Source organism: Mustela putorius, unplaced genomic scaffold (assembly GCF_011764305.1).
Source record: "Mustela putorius furo isolate JIRA1106 unplaced genomic scaffold, ASM1176430v1.1 tig00000640_pilon_pilon_pilon, whole genome shotgun sequence".
Lineage (NCBI taxonomy): Eukaryota > Metazoa > Chordata > Mammalia > Carnivora > Mustelidae > Mustela > Mustela putorius.
In genome coordinates this window covers 10763797-10782748 of record NW_025421432.1, presented here as the reverse complement: position 1 = coordinate 10782748, position 18952 = coordinate 10763797, and the positions used below count along the sequence as shown (strand labels likewise).

The window sequence follows — 18952 nt, the reverse complement described above, 5'->3', positions numbered from 1 at the left end:
TATGGAAATAGTGGCGTACTTTGGCAAACAGACTGAGGAGGTGACCCAGGAAGTTGAGTTATTAAGAATAATGCAAATACTGCATTAATTGTCAGGCTTTGTTGCTGCTATGATAAAAACCTTCCTGGAGAGAGACAAAAATGGAAACTGCTAAGATAGAGAAACCAGAGTCAGGCAACCACTTTCCCCCTCTATAGATGTATCAACACTGGCGTATTTTCCTTTCTTTTTTAAACTGGCATATTTCCAGAGGTGGTTCATTATTGCAGTAGCCCCTCATTTAAGCTGACATCACATCACTTGCATTTCAGGACTTTGAAAATTGATTGGAATACCTTAAAAGTCCATCATGCAATCCGAAAGCAGTTCTTTCACCCATTGTGTTTTATAAGCTGCAGAACTTAGAGGCAGCCCTTGAGCTTCTGGTCCAGGAGAAAACGAAGGGGGCTGTGTCAACTGTGAGAGTGTAAGGAAATGGACAACTCCTGAGATTTCTCAGCATGAGACGGACTTTATGTCCACATCCTTCCCCTCTTAACTTCCGCCTCTCAGAGCTGGTAAAGGAAATATACAAAATTTCCCATTTCCCATTACTTAAGAGGGTTGGAGTGAGATTCCCCCCCCCCCCTTATATCAAGTCTGAAGAATCTACCCTATAAAATCGAATAGATACTCTGATGTTTTCCATTTGGGCTTGTAATAAGAATGGTGCTATACACTGTCCATACCTGTTTTCATGTTGTACAAGGAAAGCATTTCTCGGCCGGAATGCTGGAAAGAGATTACAAAGACGAAATTCTCAGTACAAGAACCTAGAGTATTTGTTTGTTTTAATGAATGTGAGAGGTTTATGTAGATTACCAAAAACAACAACAACAAAAAGTCGATTCCAAGACCAAGACTTCACTGCTATGTCCAAATAGAGCCCACTTAAATATGAAAACCCTTTCTTCCTTACTTAAAGACTGGTGGGACTTGATGAAATGCAATTATGGCTTACCTGATGGAAAATGGGCACCTTGTAGAAGAAATTTAGCATGTTAGGTGGATAGTATATATGTAAAATATAGACAATAAAACATGGAAAAGAATAACTATTGTTTCTCTGACTTCCACCGCTCCTTTTTAAAATGTTACTTTTGTATTTAAAGTGAAATCATAGCAAAACAAGGGTTATAAACAAATTAAGATGTAACAAAAATACCGAATCTGAGTGCTTCCCAACAGGCCAAATAATTGACTCAAAATTCAGCCTCTACCAAACCATGTGAAATGTGAAACAAAAAGAAGTGTTGGTGAGGTTTCTGCACTTGAAAAAAAGCAGTCTGTTCTGTCATTTCCTAGCTGGTCTTTTGAAGAAAAGACAGGAGATACTGGGAAAGCAGTATCCCCCACCTAAAATTTTATTTATCTCTTGGAGGGAGCACAGCAGGGGAGCAGCAGGCAGAGGGATTGGGAGAAGCAGGCTCCCCACTGAGCAGGGAGCCAGATGCGGGGCTCCATCCCAGGACCCTAGGATCATGACCTGAGCTGAAGCCAGAAGCTTAACGGACTGAGCCACCCAGGCACCCCCCCCCTTTCTAAATGTAGCAGGAGCTTTTAAATGGAAAGCTTCTCCCTTGAATTATTAATACCACACAGGGAGTAAAATTCTGCAGCCTGTATAGTTAATCATATCTAGGAACAAACAGAGCCAAACCAGGCTCGGCTTCTGGTCACATCAGGTAGAACCTAAGGGTGGAGGAGGAGGCACAGACTCTTATTCCTGGCTGATCCTTATGCTGCTTGTCTGCTGTCATTATTTGTATTTGATTAAATGTATGGGTTTAAATCAGACTTATCGAGGTTGGGCCTCATTTCAGAATCAAACTGAATACAAGACTTTTATTTTCTTAACTGCAGGAGCCATTGTAGCATCACAGGTAATATCCATAGCAGTCTAAACCTCCTAATGCCTAAATTCTGCCACAATGGCGTCTGTTAAGGTCATGAAATTCTGTCCAGCTTTCTGCGATGAAAGGACTATTAAAATGACTTTCTGGAAAAAACCTCATGGGTTTGTTTTACTCCCTGATTTTTTTCCTTATAAATTCCCTGTAGCAAGTCAGGCTTTACAGACTAGGTTGTTGTTCTTGGCTGGATTTTGGAATTCATTTTCCTCAAAAACTGCAACTGTAGTTCTCAATTCTTCAAGGCATCCCTCATCTGTTTGATTTGTAATATGGGTACAAGGGACTTCATAAGCAAAAAGAACTGGTCAAGCTAGGCGTGTAAAATAAAACGAGGAGAGAAAATAATATGGTCAAGAATTGCCCTTTTTCTTGCCTGACATTCTAATACAAGAATTATAATAACTGACACCATTTATTAAGCCCTTACTTTGTACTGGGCACTGTGCTGTTTTTTCCTTTTTTTTTGGCGGGGGGGGAGGTTATCATTTAAACCACACAGCAACCGACTAAGTCCTCTAGTTCGTTCTTAGGAATGAGGAAACAGATTTCATTTTTCCAAGGTCACCCAGCTTGTAAATGATTCATCCAGGATTTGAAACAGGGTTGTCAATCACTCCAAAGCACTATCTCTTCTTTTTTCACCCTTTATTCTTTCCCACTCTATAGCTATTTTGGTTCATGCACTGTTAACCTCACCAATCAAAACAATTAGATGAGGAGAATGAGGGGAAAAAAAAATGTGTATATAAAACAAGTTGGTAGTAACAAATCAGAAAATAACAAAAAATGGTGGCTGTATAGCTTTAAAAAAATAGTTTTTATTTAAAAAAAAAAAAAGACTAGAGGAGAAAAGGCATGTATTTCCCAAGGTGATCCAGTGACGTGAGATCTCCCAGGAAGTCGCGTTCTTAAAGGTGACGGGGCCATCGCTAACCCGAGCCCGCAGCCCCAGCTGCTTCTGCTCTTCTGCTGTGGTTCTGGCTTCCTCCCCTCAAGTCCATTTATCATCTAACTATGGCCACTGTAGTGAGAGAAAAAAAAATCCTGCCCTAGGATAGCCTCTGCTAATGACGTTTCTCTCCCCATGAAAAAGTAAACTAAGCAAACAAAAGTGCATCCAAGCCTCACATATGAGTCTCTGCCTGTCTACACTGCTCTGCCATCCATTGAGCAGGGAGGAGGCTCCCACAGGGATAAGGCTGGGGGTGCACTCACAAGGCAACGGCTTTGCTCCCTTGAGATGCCCCTATTGAGGATTTCTCTAGAAACATCCTCTGGCTTAGGCACTCTTTGGTCTATAATGACTGCAAGCAGTTCCAACCAGATACGCAGATACGCAGCCTTTCAGCCTGACCACGTCACATTTCAGCAAATCTTGGTGAAAGTGGAAAGAAAAGACAGAAGACAGAAGGCTCGGGTGCTGGATGCAGGTTTCCCCTTAGTGGAGCCCTTCTGTTCCTGGGGAGAGCTTGCTTCCATTCATGAGTAACATGTGAAGTATTTTAATATATACCTTGGTCGTATAGTGTAACTATGTCAGTGTTTGCTATCATGATTATTTGTGTGTATTCATTTACTCATTGTGTAATATTCCTCCACTGTGTTTACAGTGGTCCTGTGCTAGTCCTTGGAGCTCTGGGCTTGGCTGCTGGGTTGGGAATTGAGGGGCATAGGAAGTGCTCCCTGTTTTCCTGTTCCTGCCTTAGAGGAGGAAGGTGGTCTCCTAACCCCCAGTGCCCCCCCCCCGCCCCAACCGCTGATCAACTACTGTACACTAAGTACCCCCTCTTATTACTATTTGCAGCTCAGGAGTGAGTGAAGGACACAGTAAAACCAGGGTCTGAGCCTCCAAGTTTCTGAAAGTGAAGAAGAAAATAATGCAGTAAAAATAGGAAGTAAATACTTGTGCACATAACTAAAATGCATCCTTAACAAAACTGAGTTTTAAGAAACAGTTGCTTGAACTCCAGCTAACTCTTTTTTCTGGATTTTGAAAAGTATTCCCTCCAATTCATCATGATTTAAAGTGTTAAAGTACTTAGTATTTCTGATTTCCAAGTTCAGTTGTCTGAATTAATAATGGGTGATGTCCACAATGGGGAAACATTGAAGTCTTCATCACAGTGTTCATTTTCAGTGTTCTCTCTAGTACTATTATATGAATCAGAAAGGGGAGCCTCATTCTGGCCAGCTCTGTCCATGGAATCTAACACTAAGTCTAAATCAATTCCATGCCTATAATTTACAAATAACTGAATGATTTTAGATGCTGAATATAAGATGATCAATTTTTTTTTAAAGATTTTATTAATTTGACAGACAGAGATCACAAGGAGGCAGAAAGGCAGGCAGAGAGAGAGGAGGAAGCAGGCTCCCCGCTGAGCAGAGAGCCCGATGCGGGGCTCGATCCCAGGACTCTGGGATCATGACCTGAGCCGAAGGCAGAGGCTTTAACCCACTGAGCCACCCAGGCGCCCCAAGATGCTCAATGTTTTAAAAAAGTGTCAAAGATCATGATTTGCATGACATATCATGTGCCTCAAATAGCAAAGAGGAAACAAAATAGAAAGGAATTTAAAACAGATAACATTCCTTATTTTGGCATCAAGTTGTGAAACATGAAACCAGCATATTACCTGATAATATGGTTACTGTGGGCTGCCTTAATTCTCGTGCTCTGATTTGTGCTGCTATTTGAAGTGGACGCAAACTGTGTTGGTTGGCATCATGGTTTTTGAAGGGGGTGGTGATTTTCCAGAGCTTGACTTGTTCAGACACGCTTGTCTGGGTAGCTTAAAATAGGAGACCATCCAACTTTCAAAGCTGTGACTAAATATTCTGCAGCACCCATGCCCTTCCCACCCACTGATCAACTCTTCACAGATGGATTAATGGGTATCTCTTATTGCTTAAAGATCCTTCAATTCCTTAGCTCAACTAACCAACATGCCATCTAGCAGCTTCTGTTATTAAGAGACGTGAACTACCTAGTTCACGATCTGACGTCTGTGGAGGGCTGAGTCCTTGGGTAAAGAAGTGGAATGAAACAACATGAGCTCTCTCTGAGGACCTAAGACGCACCACAGCTCCTCCTCCCCGCTCTGAGGGCACGTGCCTGACAGCCCTGGGGAGTCCCCCTCCTGCTACCACTCCCACATGTCACTCGGAGCACCCTGTGATGTGGGAGATGAGACAGAAAACCTTGACTGGACCACGAGAACCCATGGCTTGAGGTGTGGTAACAACCACCATGATGGAACCATTAATACTTAAGTAGTGGGGAAAATCCCTGTTCCCAGAAGAGATTTTGCGGCTTGAGTCTCCAGTTGGCTTATTTTGCCTGTGATGCCGGCTCTCCACAAGTTGTCTTCTGCCATTCTTGGTGGACACTGAGAGCTCAGGGCTCCTAAATCATCATTTCTCAGGAACCATGTGAACTTTTGAATTAGAGGAGGGGTGGAGATCACCTCAGCACATGACAGCAGACAGTTTAGAGAGCCCCCCATGCACTGGCTGCTTTGGCTGTGGTGGGCAATCTGGAAGCCAGGGATGCTCACCACAACACCAGTGACACTGTCATGGCTGGTGAACAAAGGCCAACATGGATGAAAGTAGTTTGGTTTCATTTGCTTGGACAAGTCAGGCCAAAAGTCCAGGCTTTTGACACCTCACAAATATACAGACTAAGTCATTCTAAGAATGTATACATTCTTCGACATCCTTAAGAAATGCAACTTGCAAGAAAAAAAAAAACGGAAATGTAACTTGCTTTTGGCTTTGTTTTTCAGTTCAGAGCTAGAGGACTATAAAAAGCCACATTTCCTAATGCCTCCATTTTTTAGAGGGTGAAATCCAATCTGATGTCTATCCATCCTTTATATTTTTAACACAATTTATTTAGGAATATTTCTAAACTTATTTCGCAGACTTACTTAGAAATAACAGCATTTTACCTTTTTGTTGCGCTCAGTTTTTATAACAAAGAGTAACAGATAAACATCTAGGAATCTGGTGCTTTCTGAGGGAAAAAAAGAAGGTGAAATGGGGGCTGGAAATAGTAAGCAGAAGGTGTTTTTCAAATCAAAGAATCCCTTAGAAAACAAGACAGGGTGGGTGTCAGGGCAAACCAGGCTTACGCCTTAGGAAGCTCCAATCACGTGCATCAGAAAACTGCATTACTGTTGAATTGATTTCTCCCAGAAGCAGAGACTCGATCAGAGCCCATGCTTCCAGCTTTAAAGACATGGTATTTGTGATGCATTTCATGTGGAGTTAAGATAGCTCAGATGGTGTTTGCAGAGGTTTCAGCGAAGCCTAGGACATCTATCAACTAATGAAACTTGCTTTATTTTTGCCTTTTGACTCATCTGGGGGGTCACTGGCAAAGATAGATGTGGCTAGAAAAAAGGCATGTTGTTATTGCTGTGAATGGAATTATGTCTCCCCTCCCCTGGCTTCCGCCAAACTCCTGTGTTGAAACCCTAACCTCCAATGTGGCTATGTTAGGAGTGGGTGAGTAAGATTAAATGAAGGCACAAGAGTGGAGCCCTGATCTAGGAGGATTAGTGTCATCATTAGAGCATATGCAAGAGAGCCCTCTCTCTCTGCCACGTGGGGACACAGAAGGAGGCCGTCTGCAAGCTGAGAAGAGAGCCCTCACCAGAAACCTCATCAGCAGGCAAGTTGGTTGCGGACTTCCAGCCTCCGGAACTGTGAAAAATAACATTCTGTTCTTTAAGTGGCCCAGTCTGTGGTATGTTTTCATGACAGCTCTAGCTGATTAAGAGAGCCATTAAAGTGAATTTTTTCCTGAGTTTTGCAATGTGTCTGTACATGTTTAAATATTCATCATGTAGCTTTATATTTATAAACTTTTCTGATATCACTTTTCGTGTTATTTAAGGCAAATGGGCTTTTATACTTCTCCCTAAGAAGGGGATAGTAGGAGGAGAGAAACGAAACAGTAGAATCAGGAATCCCCTCTCTATTCTACTCTATTCCTTAGACATTAGACATAGATATGGTTAAATGGAAATGATTTCAAAGGAATAGGAAGCCTGTTCGGGGGCAGATGAGACGGAAGTTTAAAGTAAATACAAGAAAAATCAGAAAAATTGATTAATATTTTTCTAGAAGTTCTTTCTCATATGCAGGAAACTGTGTGGCTAAGATTAAGTCAATAGATAAAATAGTAAGGACTCATTTCTATTTCTTCCCCTCTTATAAGTTTAGAGGAAAGATTCTATATTTGCATGGCCAAGATACCACATATTTTATTCAATCTTGAATTGTCCTTAAAAAAATTTTTTTTAATTGCATTCCATTACTATTAGAAACTTTTTGCAAATCAGGCTGCAGCAAAGACTGCTTGCTGGTTGTCCCTTAAAACCCATTCCCCCCTCCTTTGTTGTAATGGAATTGCTGAGTTTTAGTGGTTCCGTGTCCACCTTCCAGCAAGTACTCTATCTTCCAGCTTCCCTTGTAGCTAAGTATGACCAAGTGACGAAATCTGACCAGTGGATAGGAACAAAAGTGTGCAGCTTCTGGGTCCTGTCCTTAGACAGCAGGGCTCTGATCTGTCCCCTCTTTGCTTTCCTACCTGCTTGCACGGAGATACACTGATTGGTGATTCATCTTGGACCATGCTGAAGAAGCAATTCCCCAGGGAAGGCAGAGCCAGTCTCCCACCCATGCTTCTGTGACAAGTACCCCGATTCTGCATGCTGAGTGAATGCACATCTGACAAGGCTTTCTGCTGAGAGATGGCCATGGGCGTGTTCATCTAGCTTCCACATGACCTATCATGCTCACACCTGAACCCTAAAACTGACCACCCAACTCACTCCCTTCGCCTGCACTGTTGCTCAACCAACCTTTCGGGCACATAGATGAGGGCACCCGAGGGTGTCTTCAACTCATTTCCTCTACCCACTTCAACAATCCTCAAGTCCTTCTGCCTTTGCCTTTGAAACACCTCTCACATTTATCTTTTTCTATTTATGTGAGTACCTAACATTTTAGGGTAGGTCAGTGCACCTCACAGTGCTGGGAAGGTGGTGGATAGAGGGAGGGGGAAAATCAAAATCTCTGATAATTCCAGCTGAGGGTCGATTTTGGAGGGAAAGGCAGTTTGCGTGAAGAGTTGTTTTATTTCACTACTTTGACTGGATTTTGTCCCCATGCATAACTATTTTTGAAGTGGGGACTAACATCAAAGAAAATTAAAATTGTCATCTTTTCAAATGGAAGTGGGCAGGGCATGGCCTCCGGGTTAAGAACAGTTGAGAAGCCCAGGCCCAGGCTCGTCTCACCCACCTCACCCTGCTTCGCTGAGGAGCTTCCAGCTGGTCTCTCAACTTTGGTTCCCTTCCCTGCACCATTTTGTGCTTTGCTTCTGAGAACTCTTTCTTCAGCTGCATTTGAAACCTATCACATTGCTGTCTAAGAGCTCAATGACTTCTTGTTGCCAGCAGTTTCCTGGCTGGGTCCCTTGGCTTGGTTTCCAAGCCAGTGGCTCTGATTCTGGAAGCCTCCTTGGCTGAGGTGGCCTGGCATGGATCTGGTCTCTGCCGTTTAACGTGCCAAGTGAACTTGAGCACGATCACCGAACCTCCCTGAGCCCCAGATTCCTCACCTATACAATGGGATTCAGAGTGACTTCTCTGCATAGTTTACTGAAAGGAGAAAACGCAGGAAGCAGCCCCTCAGGGTAAATGCTGGGCACGCCCATCCTTCCTTGTCAGCAGTTGCCACATGCGTGTTGGGTCCCAACCTGCTATCTTGCGCTAGACCTGCAATATGGCAGGTTCTTAGCAATGTGTGTTCAATAAGGCATTCTCGCCCGGCACTGCCCCATGGGACCACACTACCATGAATAGGCCACCCCATGTCCTGCACAGCTTCCCACATAGCAGGTGGCCCACTCAGAGTTTGTGCAGAGACGAATGACTGACTGCAGATCTTATTTCAGCCCGTCTGACCATGACGGTATTTACTGGGCACTGACTGACTCAGTGCCGGCCATTCTTCAAGTAGCCATCCATCTGTCAGCTCACTGAATCCACACGACATAGGAAGGAAATGACAATGTGGCATGATTGTTGTGAGGGGCCTAAGGTCACACAGGCATTGCTGGCTGAGCTTGGAAGTGGGCCTGGCCGTCAGGAGGGGGTGGGGTGAGGAGAGGTTTGCCCTCCGAACCTCCGCACTACCAGAATTTACACTCTTGGGTGGCTTCTGCCTCCAAGCCTCTCTCCCTCTAGGCTCTTCATCTGAGAGGTTGTCCCTCCTGTCCTTGCAGGGATGTCCATCCTTTCTACCCCTCCCCCTTCAAGTTCACCTGTAGCCTCATGGACCACACAATGCCTTGTACAGGTTCTCCAGCTTCAGAGACTCTTTGCTTTTCTGGACTTACACTGCAGGTCTGCTCACCATGGCAGAGCTCCCCAGCTGGAGAGCAAGAAAGGATTTTGCAGAACTGTACGTTGTCGTCTCCAGTGGTGCCCATCTAGCACAATGTGTATTACATAACAGTGTCCCAAGCCACCGATGGGATGGTAGCCTGCCCACTGGAGGAGTAAAGCCATGATGACAACAGGGCAGGTCAAGTGTCTAGTCTACTCCAGACCATGTGCTAACTCTCCGTGTCTATCATTTAATTTGCTCAACAATCTTATAAGATAGACATGGTTATCTCACCTCACAGAGAGAAAATGGAGGATGTGTGGCTAGCTCCATAGAGTCTGGGTGAGTTCCTAGGAGGCTCTGAATCACAGATCGCTTTGCGTTGTTGGCGATGGAGAGGCAAATACGATTCCTCCCACACTGCCATTTGCAATGATCAGACAAGTTACAAGGTAGCAAAGATGTTGAGTTTTTAAAGGAAGCAGTAATTTACCTACAAGATTAATTAAAAAAATTTTTTTTTTAAAAGAGTAATAAAAAAGTGTGTTTTTTTTTTTTTAATTTTCTTCAAGGAGAAGGGGTCTGTTGGTTAGTGACAAGATGTTTTCTGATGTGTGTTCATTAAAAATATGTTCCAAGCACTTGGAAAACAAGGGAGAAAATCACAGAGATACTGTTATGGATGGAAAGAGAACATACTCCAGTAGATGGGGCAATGCATTCTGTCTAGAAGGTTTGAGACATTTGAAAATGCTGGAAGACAGACATGGGAATGGGACAGAATGGAAAACCACTCAGAAGGGCCATCCCCAAGAATGGCTGAGGATGTCTGCCTCCCACATATAATGCCATGGGGATGAAGGCTTCACTTCTTGTTCATAAGACTAGATTTCTTATTCAAGTGGACAGTTGGGGACTTTCTAAGACGAGTGTGTTAATTTCCACCTAAATGCCAAAGTTCTGGAAAAGGACATAAGTCCTAATTGATCCTTTGTGTACTTCTGGAATGAAGACTACTTTATCACTACCCCATAGTGGAGGCCACATTATAATCTCCTATAGACGTCTACATTTTTTGGAAATTGTCAAGCCACTCCACTTTTCATTCAAGATCCCCTTGAATGAAAACAAGACACAATCAATAAAGTCTTTTTTTTTTTAAGATTTTATTTATTTATTTGACAGAGAGAGAAATCACAAGTAGGCAGAGATGGAGGGGGCGGGAAGCAGGCTTCCTGCTGAGCAGAGAGCCCGATGTGGGGCTTGATCCCAGGACCCTGAAATTATGACTTAAGCCAAAGGCAAAGACTTGACCCACTGAGCCACCCAGGTGCCTCACAGTCAAAAAGCCTTAAATGCATGTGACATTACAGCATAAAATTTAACCAAGATCCATAGGAATTATTTAGAGATACTGACTGCCCTTGGAGCCAAACCGTATCTTATATTCATTTAACATACTGCTTGCTGTTTAGATGTCTTAGAAAAACTCATTTGAAATCAGCCTCTTGCAGAGAAAAATGAAGCTTAACTAATGTAACTCAGTAAGTTGGAAATGTATTGTGCATTTTTATTTCAAAAATACTAATAAGCCTTCAGTAGCTTTATCATATCCCTGAACCATATAGCATTTAATTAGTGGGGGAACAAATCATATGAACAAGGACAAACATCTTGTTTTTCACTAATTGTAAAACCTACATCCACTTCATGATAAGAATGACTACTGTTTTTTGAGAAGAACTCATTTTCTTTTCTGAAGATTTGTATTAATTTTCTAACATTTAAAAATAACTCATTTCTATTAAGGTTTTGAAATAATTTTTGGGAATATGAAGGACAAGTCATAGACCCCTAGAATCACATGGTGGGTGGGATTCTTGAGAATTTGTCGTCTTTAAGCTCATAGGCTTATAGGAAGCCCACAGGAATGTCTTCCCTCAATGATAAGGATCCATATTTTATTGAGAAACCTCCGGAAGAAATGCTGTTTTCTTCTCACACACCTATCAAAATGAGTCATAATCTCCAAAATGACATTCAAAGCTTTGAAAAGTCTGTGTTTAATTAACTTTCTGTTTTGCTCATTAATAAGCTCAATTCTAGTTCCTTGGGTCATTTTAGAATTTGAACAACAACAACAAAAAATATATATATATCTGTGCAACTGATAATCAATTTGAGTGGTTCCCTTTGGATGTTTCCCAGAAAATCTTGGTTTATAGGCCTATGTCAAGGGTTTATTTGTAAATTCAAATAATTAAATTATTATACAGAGCTCCACGAATTAAGTCATCATAGGGCTTGCTTAGTTCCTAGTCCCAAATTTCAGTTCTTGAGATTGCAACGGGCATAATTCGACATTGGCCCTGGCTTTCAGTGACCTTAAAAAAAAGTGATGAATGGTAATTTATCCTCCGGAAAGTCTCCCTGTGGTGTTTACCCCCATTTGCTTTGTGCGTGGGTTCAGTATGGCTGTTAAAAACAAAGTGCCTTCAATCATCTGGGAAGTAGGTCTTTTCCTGCCGGAACTCACTTCTGAAGGCCTTGGAGACAGAGCCACGCCCTCACACACTTGCTGTTAGAGTTCTCATAAGGTCGGCCAGGAAGTGACTGGAGCCCATTGTTTTGTGTGTTTGATTTGCACTGCACTCAAACTCGAACCCAGGTTTCTGAGAGCCGTGACCTCATGTTAACAGACTTACCTTCCAGGGTGGAAGCCCCAGTGGTTCCCAGCAGCCACATGACCCCCGCCTCCCATCTCTACTAGACCAGAGCCCTGGGTCACCTACCTCAGGGACTTACTGAGTGACGTCACCTGTTCCTTGATGGGTGGATCATGATTTCCTCTGCAGAGTCTTTACTCTGTTTCCAGACATTCTTCAGTAACAAGGGGTACCAAGTCAGCCTGTGCAGGGCGGCCCACTCGCAGCTGAAGGCAAGAGCAGCTGTCCTCATTGTTCACACCACGGCGGAAGACAAAAGCAGACGTGTCAGAATATGGCTTCTCCGATCAAGGCATTGAGAAGCCTGGACACCAGAAACTCTTAGAGGGGTATCTGGGGGGCTCAGTTGGTTAAGTGTCTGCCTTTGGCTCTGGTCATGATCCCAGGTCCTGGGACCCAGTCTGGGGTCAGGCTTCCTGCTCAGCAAGGGGCCTGCTTCTCCCTCTACCCCTCCCCCTCCGCCTGCCCCCACACATGCGCTCTCTCTCTCTCTCTCAGAGAAATAAAGTCTTAAAAAAAGAAAAAGCCAAGAAACTCTTACTTTATCCGGTAGTTACATAACATACTTGTGAGTTTCCGGGGAAAGGTTATAAGCCGTGGACTACACTTTGGTTTTGAAAATTCCGTAGTCACCTGTCTTCAGCAAATATCTACCTACCAGCACCAAATTCAGGTTTGGAAATGGAGTCCTTAAACGTGGTTAAGAAGTATTATCGAACATTACAGACTGACCCTGTTAACTCTCCAACTGAAGAAACAGAAGCATCCTTGTTCAGCTGCTTGCCTTCCCAGGAGTGGTGACGAAGGCAGCGGTCCTTAGCCCTCCATGTGGCACCACCACCCAATCCTCCTAAACAGGGAAATGTATCAGGACTCTGAGGCACAGGAGAAGTTTGAAAAATGTGATATCTCCTAGAGAACGCATGCGCCATCAGTGCGGTGATGAGATGTATTCACACACGAACCCCAGCTTCCTTCACTCTTCTCACTTGAGTTTAGTTTTGCCCATGGGCTTCTTCCTTCTCCCCGGCCCTTGGGGGAGATTTCTGGCTTCACCAGCTCTGCTCCCATCCTCATTGTGATTTACGGAAAAGCTGAGAATGTACACCAGAGGGTGGTAAGGAAAGGAAGAACTTTCGCTCGCTGGGGCAGTTTCTCGAGTCTCTGATGCTGCTGAGAATCAGGGTAAAGAAGATAAAATGAAAACACAAGTCAAAGAGGCTGAACTGATCTCCATGTTACAGAGCAGAGAGCGGGGAAGGGAGGGATAAAGACAAAGACCATTTTCAACAGTGAGAGATTGCATCAGGAGGCCTCTGCTGGATGTGCGGGTGCTGGGGAGACAGGAAAAGGAATCTTAGTAAGTACTGCTGTGGGTCGTACCCGGATTTCCATAAAAGGGTTTGAGAAATACAAGTATACATGAGAACTCCTCCATCTGCTTCATCAGTTGGACTGTTTCTCTGAATGTGACACTGTCTCGAGGGGCCCTGGCCTTTGGTGACACATGGCACTGAGCCAAGTCTCTGGCTACTGTACACACAGGTGCCATCTTCCTCCTCCTCTTTCCTTCTCCCGCTCACTCACACCTGCGTTGAGGTATAAAAGGGTCCTACCCTTACTGACATATCTTTCCTGCTGTAGGCTATTACCTCTTTTCACTTTCATGATCAGTCTAGGTCCAGGTTAAATTCTTTGTCTCATGGCCCGGAAGTGAGGACCAAGTGGACCAAGGCATAACGTAGAGGCTACCCCTGTTTCCCCAAAGACAGCTGGCTGTGTCCACCTTCATGCCCAGATATCAGCCCTTGCATTTTGGAGATTGGGATACAATGGGCTCCATGGACCAAGGAAGCCCAAAGCCCTCTTGCAGATCCTGAGTTCCAACGGCTTTCTCTGGCCTCTGGAGTCCTGTCGGTCCCCACACTACTTCTTTCTTGAGGCGCATGGGCCAAAAATGCCGAGTTAAGATCTTTAGTTGGTTTCCCGTGTTGGTTTCCAGTGTAAACCCACTCATGCCAAATACTTTTAGAATTTCGAATTATTATTTAACATTTATTTCACTGAAGATTTTGGGTTGGGGGAGGAGATCGAAGACACACCCCACAGCCTCCCTGCCACCATTTTTCTGGTTCCATTCTCTTCTCTGAAAAGAGAGCTCTTTCTTTTTCTTACCCTCGATTTTGCCTTTTCTCTTCCAGCCTCAGGCTTAGCAATTTTAGCCCGTCTTTCCAAGTTTGACCCTGTCCGTGGGGTTCTTGTCGGGCCACACTAGCAGCTTTATCAAAGTTGTTTCTTCTGAAGACATTCAGGGCTCCTTCCTCACAGGCATTCTGCCAGACCTGATCTTTTTACTTCCCCCCCCAGACAGATGGCAGGTCATGAAAGTGAGCACACGGGGGTGGGGTGGATGGAGCCAGGCTTCAAGGCTCGCCGGGGGAAGACCTTTCCTTCTCTGTATCCCACATTCCTCTTTTGGAAAATGGTGGAAGGTACTAGATCACGTCCAAGTTCTCATCCAGCTCAAAACAGCTGTGATTCTGATCAAGGGTGTAAGGAAGAAGAAGGAAGCAGGAACTGCAGGTTCAGAAAGGCTGGGGATAGAACCAGTGGAGAGAAGAGGCATATGGTGGGGTGGGCGTGGGGTGGGTCCTTCGCCCCTGGCCTCCGTGGCTGATTTGTGTGCGGACTCACTGGTAGCTGTGTTCCAGCTGGGGTGGCTGCGAGCTCCAGTAACGGATTTCCTCAAAGCACAGCCCTGGGCCATTGCCCCAGATTTCCACACCTCAGGGGACAGTGTGGGCTACCAGCACCCACTGATATGCAGGTAAGTATTAAAACATCCAATCCCCCCCACCGCATAACGATCAGGCAAGAAGCATCAGTGGTGAACAATTTAGTCAAAGATCCAGGCAGGGATAATTGGAAGATTTTAGAGTTTTGAAAGGCTTCAGAAAAGAGAAGAAAGATATTTGATGATTCTAAAAGTAGCTCTAAGTTTTTCTTTCATCTCTCTATTGGCTTTACTTTTTTAGGTGCATTAGGGAAGAAAAGAACATGTCTGCCAAGGAAGATTGGACATAAAAGGCTTTTTCATGGAAGAGTCTAGATCAACGGAGCCTGCTTTTGTTTTATGAAAAGTATCCAGTGTGTTTAGAGGGACAGTGAAAGGAATTCAGGGCCTCAGATGAAAACATTCTTCTCATAAATCTGTCTGGGGGGATGTAGCATTGGGCTGAGCAGCCAGCGTCCGTGGAATCTTGGGAAATTTACAGAAGCTCCTTCAGCCTCATCTGTGACATGTGGAGAATAAGAGTGACTACCTTGTCGGGTTGCTGAGGAGTTCTAATGATTTAATCTACACAAAATGCCTAGAACGCGGAGCGCCTGGGTGGCTCAGTGGGTTAAAGCCTCTGCCTTCGGCTCAGGTCATGATCTCAGGGTCCTGGGATCGAGCCCTGCATCGGGCTCTCTGCTCGGCAGGGAGCCTGCTTCCTCCTCTCTCTGCCTGCCTCTCTGCCTGCTTGTGATCTCTGTCTGTGAAATAAATAAATAAAATCTTAAACAAAACAAAACAAAAAAACAACAAAAAAAAACAAAACCCAAACGCCCAAAACTGGAGTTGGCATTTCTCGAACACTAGGTCTACGGCAGGCAGAGCTCTTAGCCCTTGTTTAGCTGAAGCACACGAACAGACCTCACAGTAAGCTCCCAGTCTGTCCCTGTTTCATCCCAACCGTCTAGGAAAGAGCAGAGAGAATTTGACTCCCATCAGGGTTCGCCTCCTGTACATCCAGACTCTCTTCAAGCCCCACGTGGCCCGGAGGGTAAATTCATCCCAGCGCCTTCATCGCCCAGTTCCAGGCAGCCCCCAGCAGGACAGAGCACAGTTCTCCGGCCCCACTGCTTAGATCAGGGCAGAGTCAGCTTTAGACGGCACTGAGCTCGAATCCCTCCTGCCTCTGCCCGGAATGACCATAGCTTCCAGAAAGTTGCCTCTTTCGTTTAAGCTCCTGAAAAATGGGGATCATGTCAGATTTCATGTCTCTTTGTACAGACAAAGAGATCACAGATGACCAGCAGGCTGCACAGGGCCTGGCCATCACAAGGGCTCCAGAAGGAGTCACCTTTTCACTTTTATTACTACTATTATATATTATCATTATTATGTAATTATATTTTATTTTTATTATGTATCACTTATCATTATGTATTATAATGACATATATTATAATTATTACATTATGTATTTATTACATATTATAAGCATTATATGTACAATTTTATTTATTGTATATTTTAATAATATACTATATTTTAATTATATATTATATTATGTATTATTATATAGTATACATTATATAATATATATTATATGTTATATTATGTTATAATATATAAAATTAACTATAGGTGATGCTGCAGTTGTTCTGTACTATGGGGCTGTGGAAGACAGGTGCACCTCGTATTCCTCCAGAGCCTCCCCTGATTCCTCAGCTTTGTCTTTTGAAGCTAACAGCGTCCCAGCAACAGGAAATTCCCCTGAAGTTTTAGAAATAGTTCTGTTATGAAGACCATTGTTTTTTTCCATTTTGCCTGAAGACATTTATCCAGGTTCTTTTTGGCCACCTACTGGCCATGTGACCCTGTAAAGTGACACAATCTTTCTGAACCTCAGGGACATATGGGGACAATGTAATCGCCTTCATAGCTTTGTGCTGAGGAGTAAAAGAGATATTTGAGCAAGTGCCTGGTAAAGCATCACGCGTTATAAAAAATTCTACGTAGTCACTACCACATGGCACCCCCTAGTTCTTTTCCCTAAATATCTCCAGTGCTATACGTATCTCACAAGTAAATGTAAACCAGTTGATATGGGATATTGCATAGTTACTTGAAAGCAGTGGCTGAGCTTGGTTAAATTCATCTCTGCCTTAGCTAGGAAAGGAGAGCAGCGGACCTGGATCCTTCCCAGTTTGGGGGCCTGGCCAGGAGTCCAATCCATCAGTTTCCAGGGAAAACTTTTGCAACAGCATTATTCATTCATTTGGAACTCTAATGAGCTTTCGGTTTGAGCAGCAAATGAAATAGGCCAAAAGGCTGAAGTTACAAAAATGGAGCCAAGTCTCTTCCCAAAGATCTTTCCTCTTTTCTTGGCCCCACCATACCCAGGCTTTCTGGCACCTCCAGGCCATGGCAAAGGCACACTGATTCCTGGTAAAGGGTTTGGGAACTGCCATAGCCTTGCTTCCCATGCCTCTGAGGGGATGCTCTGGGGTGGGAGGAAGGAGGGGCCTTCTTACAGGTGCAGGGCAGAACTGGTTTTCTGGGAAGGCTGGGACCATCTTCTCTGGATCCTACAGAAGGGCTCTGGCATGATGCTGAAAAGATACAGTTCAAGGCTAAAGAAATATCAAAATTTGGGGGTGGGGGGTGTCAAAGGAACCAGGGAAGTCAGGGAAAATTCGTTCCAGTTTTTCTTATTAGCAAATGTTTACGTTCCCCAGCAGAAATTCCTTGTTGTTCTGAGGCTTTAGTACCCATAGTCGCCATGTTGTCCAACCCCAGGGGCAACATCTACTTTGTGCCCCATGATGTGCTGTGGGGCTGAAATTCCCATAGACTAGAGTGTAAATGGAGCTCCAGGCTTTTGTGCAGTAGGATTTTCCTAGGACCAAATCCTACAAAAGCCAAACTTTTGTTCACAAACAAAGCTCCGTTCTTGTTCTATTTTGTCCTTGCAATGTGCCAATTTCTTCCACAAAAAAAAAAAAAAAAAAAAAATAATCCAACACCACCACCAAAAAACAAAACAAAATAAAACAAAACAAACAATGAACAAATCAAGCATTTTGAAGCCCTGCCCAAATTTCAGGAATGATGGTCTAATGTTTCCAAATATGCACCATGTAAAATTCCTAAGTGGGCAATGGACCATGCATTTATGGGGAAAGCAGAACTGTAGTTAAAATGTATTGTTGATCATTTATTTTTCTTCTTTCCCATTTAATTGGGTGAAATAATTCCTAGTACCCATTACATCCAAAGAGTCCTAGGAAAAATATAAAAGAAAATGGTGCTTTACTTTCAAATAAATTCCAAAGTCATCTTTTTGCCTCAGGCTCTCAAAAGACAGCGGTTGAGGAACTCTGGAATCAGCAGGAGCTGTGACCCTGTGGTTGGAAACAAGTTGTCTTTTGGATGAACACTTTGTAAACAAAAAATGGTATTCCCATCATCAGCGGGTAACTCCTCGATAAACCACAGCCTCCTGACCCTTCATTCTTAAAGGAAATTCTACTTAGGACATCTTAGTTTAATTCACCCTTTACTTCTGTTTATGCTTTGTTGAGACCTAGGTACCCACATGGGTCCCAACCACCATCATCACCTTGTATTTCCATGCTCATGTTGGCTGATGTTAAACTAGCGTTAGTCGTACGTGATTAAAGTAACAACATGGAACTCTTCATCAGATAGTCCTTCAAATTATCCACAAACTTAATTCTCCTGCTCGCTCCTAAAAATACGGCATTAAATTTGGGCCGCTTCGCTGTTCTTGTAGAAAATCTGATGAAGAGCTCCATGTTGTTACTTTAATCTTGTAGAACTTTGATCAGTCCTAAACCTGCTACAGTGACTTCACATGGGTAAACCAACTCAAGTTTATTTCCAAATAAGGCAGATGGCAATCCCTACGTATATGCTTACATAGATAAGGGTCTAACTGAGCACACACCAATGGGCCAACGACTCAAGGAAGGGGTTCTTAGGAAAGACGGTTACTCTTCCTTTATCACCAATGCTTCTGCCACCTTACTGGGAGACACTCTCTTTGGGATTCCATAGCACCTGCCATGTTGCTAAATC

At 43.7% G+C, this 18952-nt stretch overlaps 1 protein-coding gene across 1 annotated transcript in view; it reads right to left on the bottom strand.

Annotated features, from left to right (window-relative positions):
- Positions 1-18952, bottom strand: part of PLEKHG7 (pleckstrin homology and RhoGEF domain containing G7) — a 62264-nt gene that overhangs the window by 442 nt on the left and 42870 nt on the right. Inside the window, 9 exon segments of the mRNA XM_045082989.1 lie at positions 674-771; positions 3681-3783; positions 3785-3808; positions 5906-5975; positions 9897-9997; positions 10356-10424; positions 10426-10472; positions 12158-12288; positions 12815-12932. Coding sequence (XP_044938924.1) covers positions 674-771; positions 3681-3783; positions 3785-3808; positions 5906-5975; positions 9897-9997; positions 10356-10424; positions 10426-10472; positions 12158-12288; positions 12815-12932 — 761 coding nt within the window.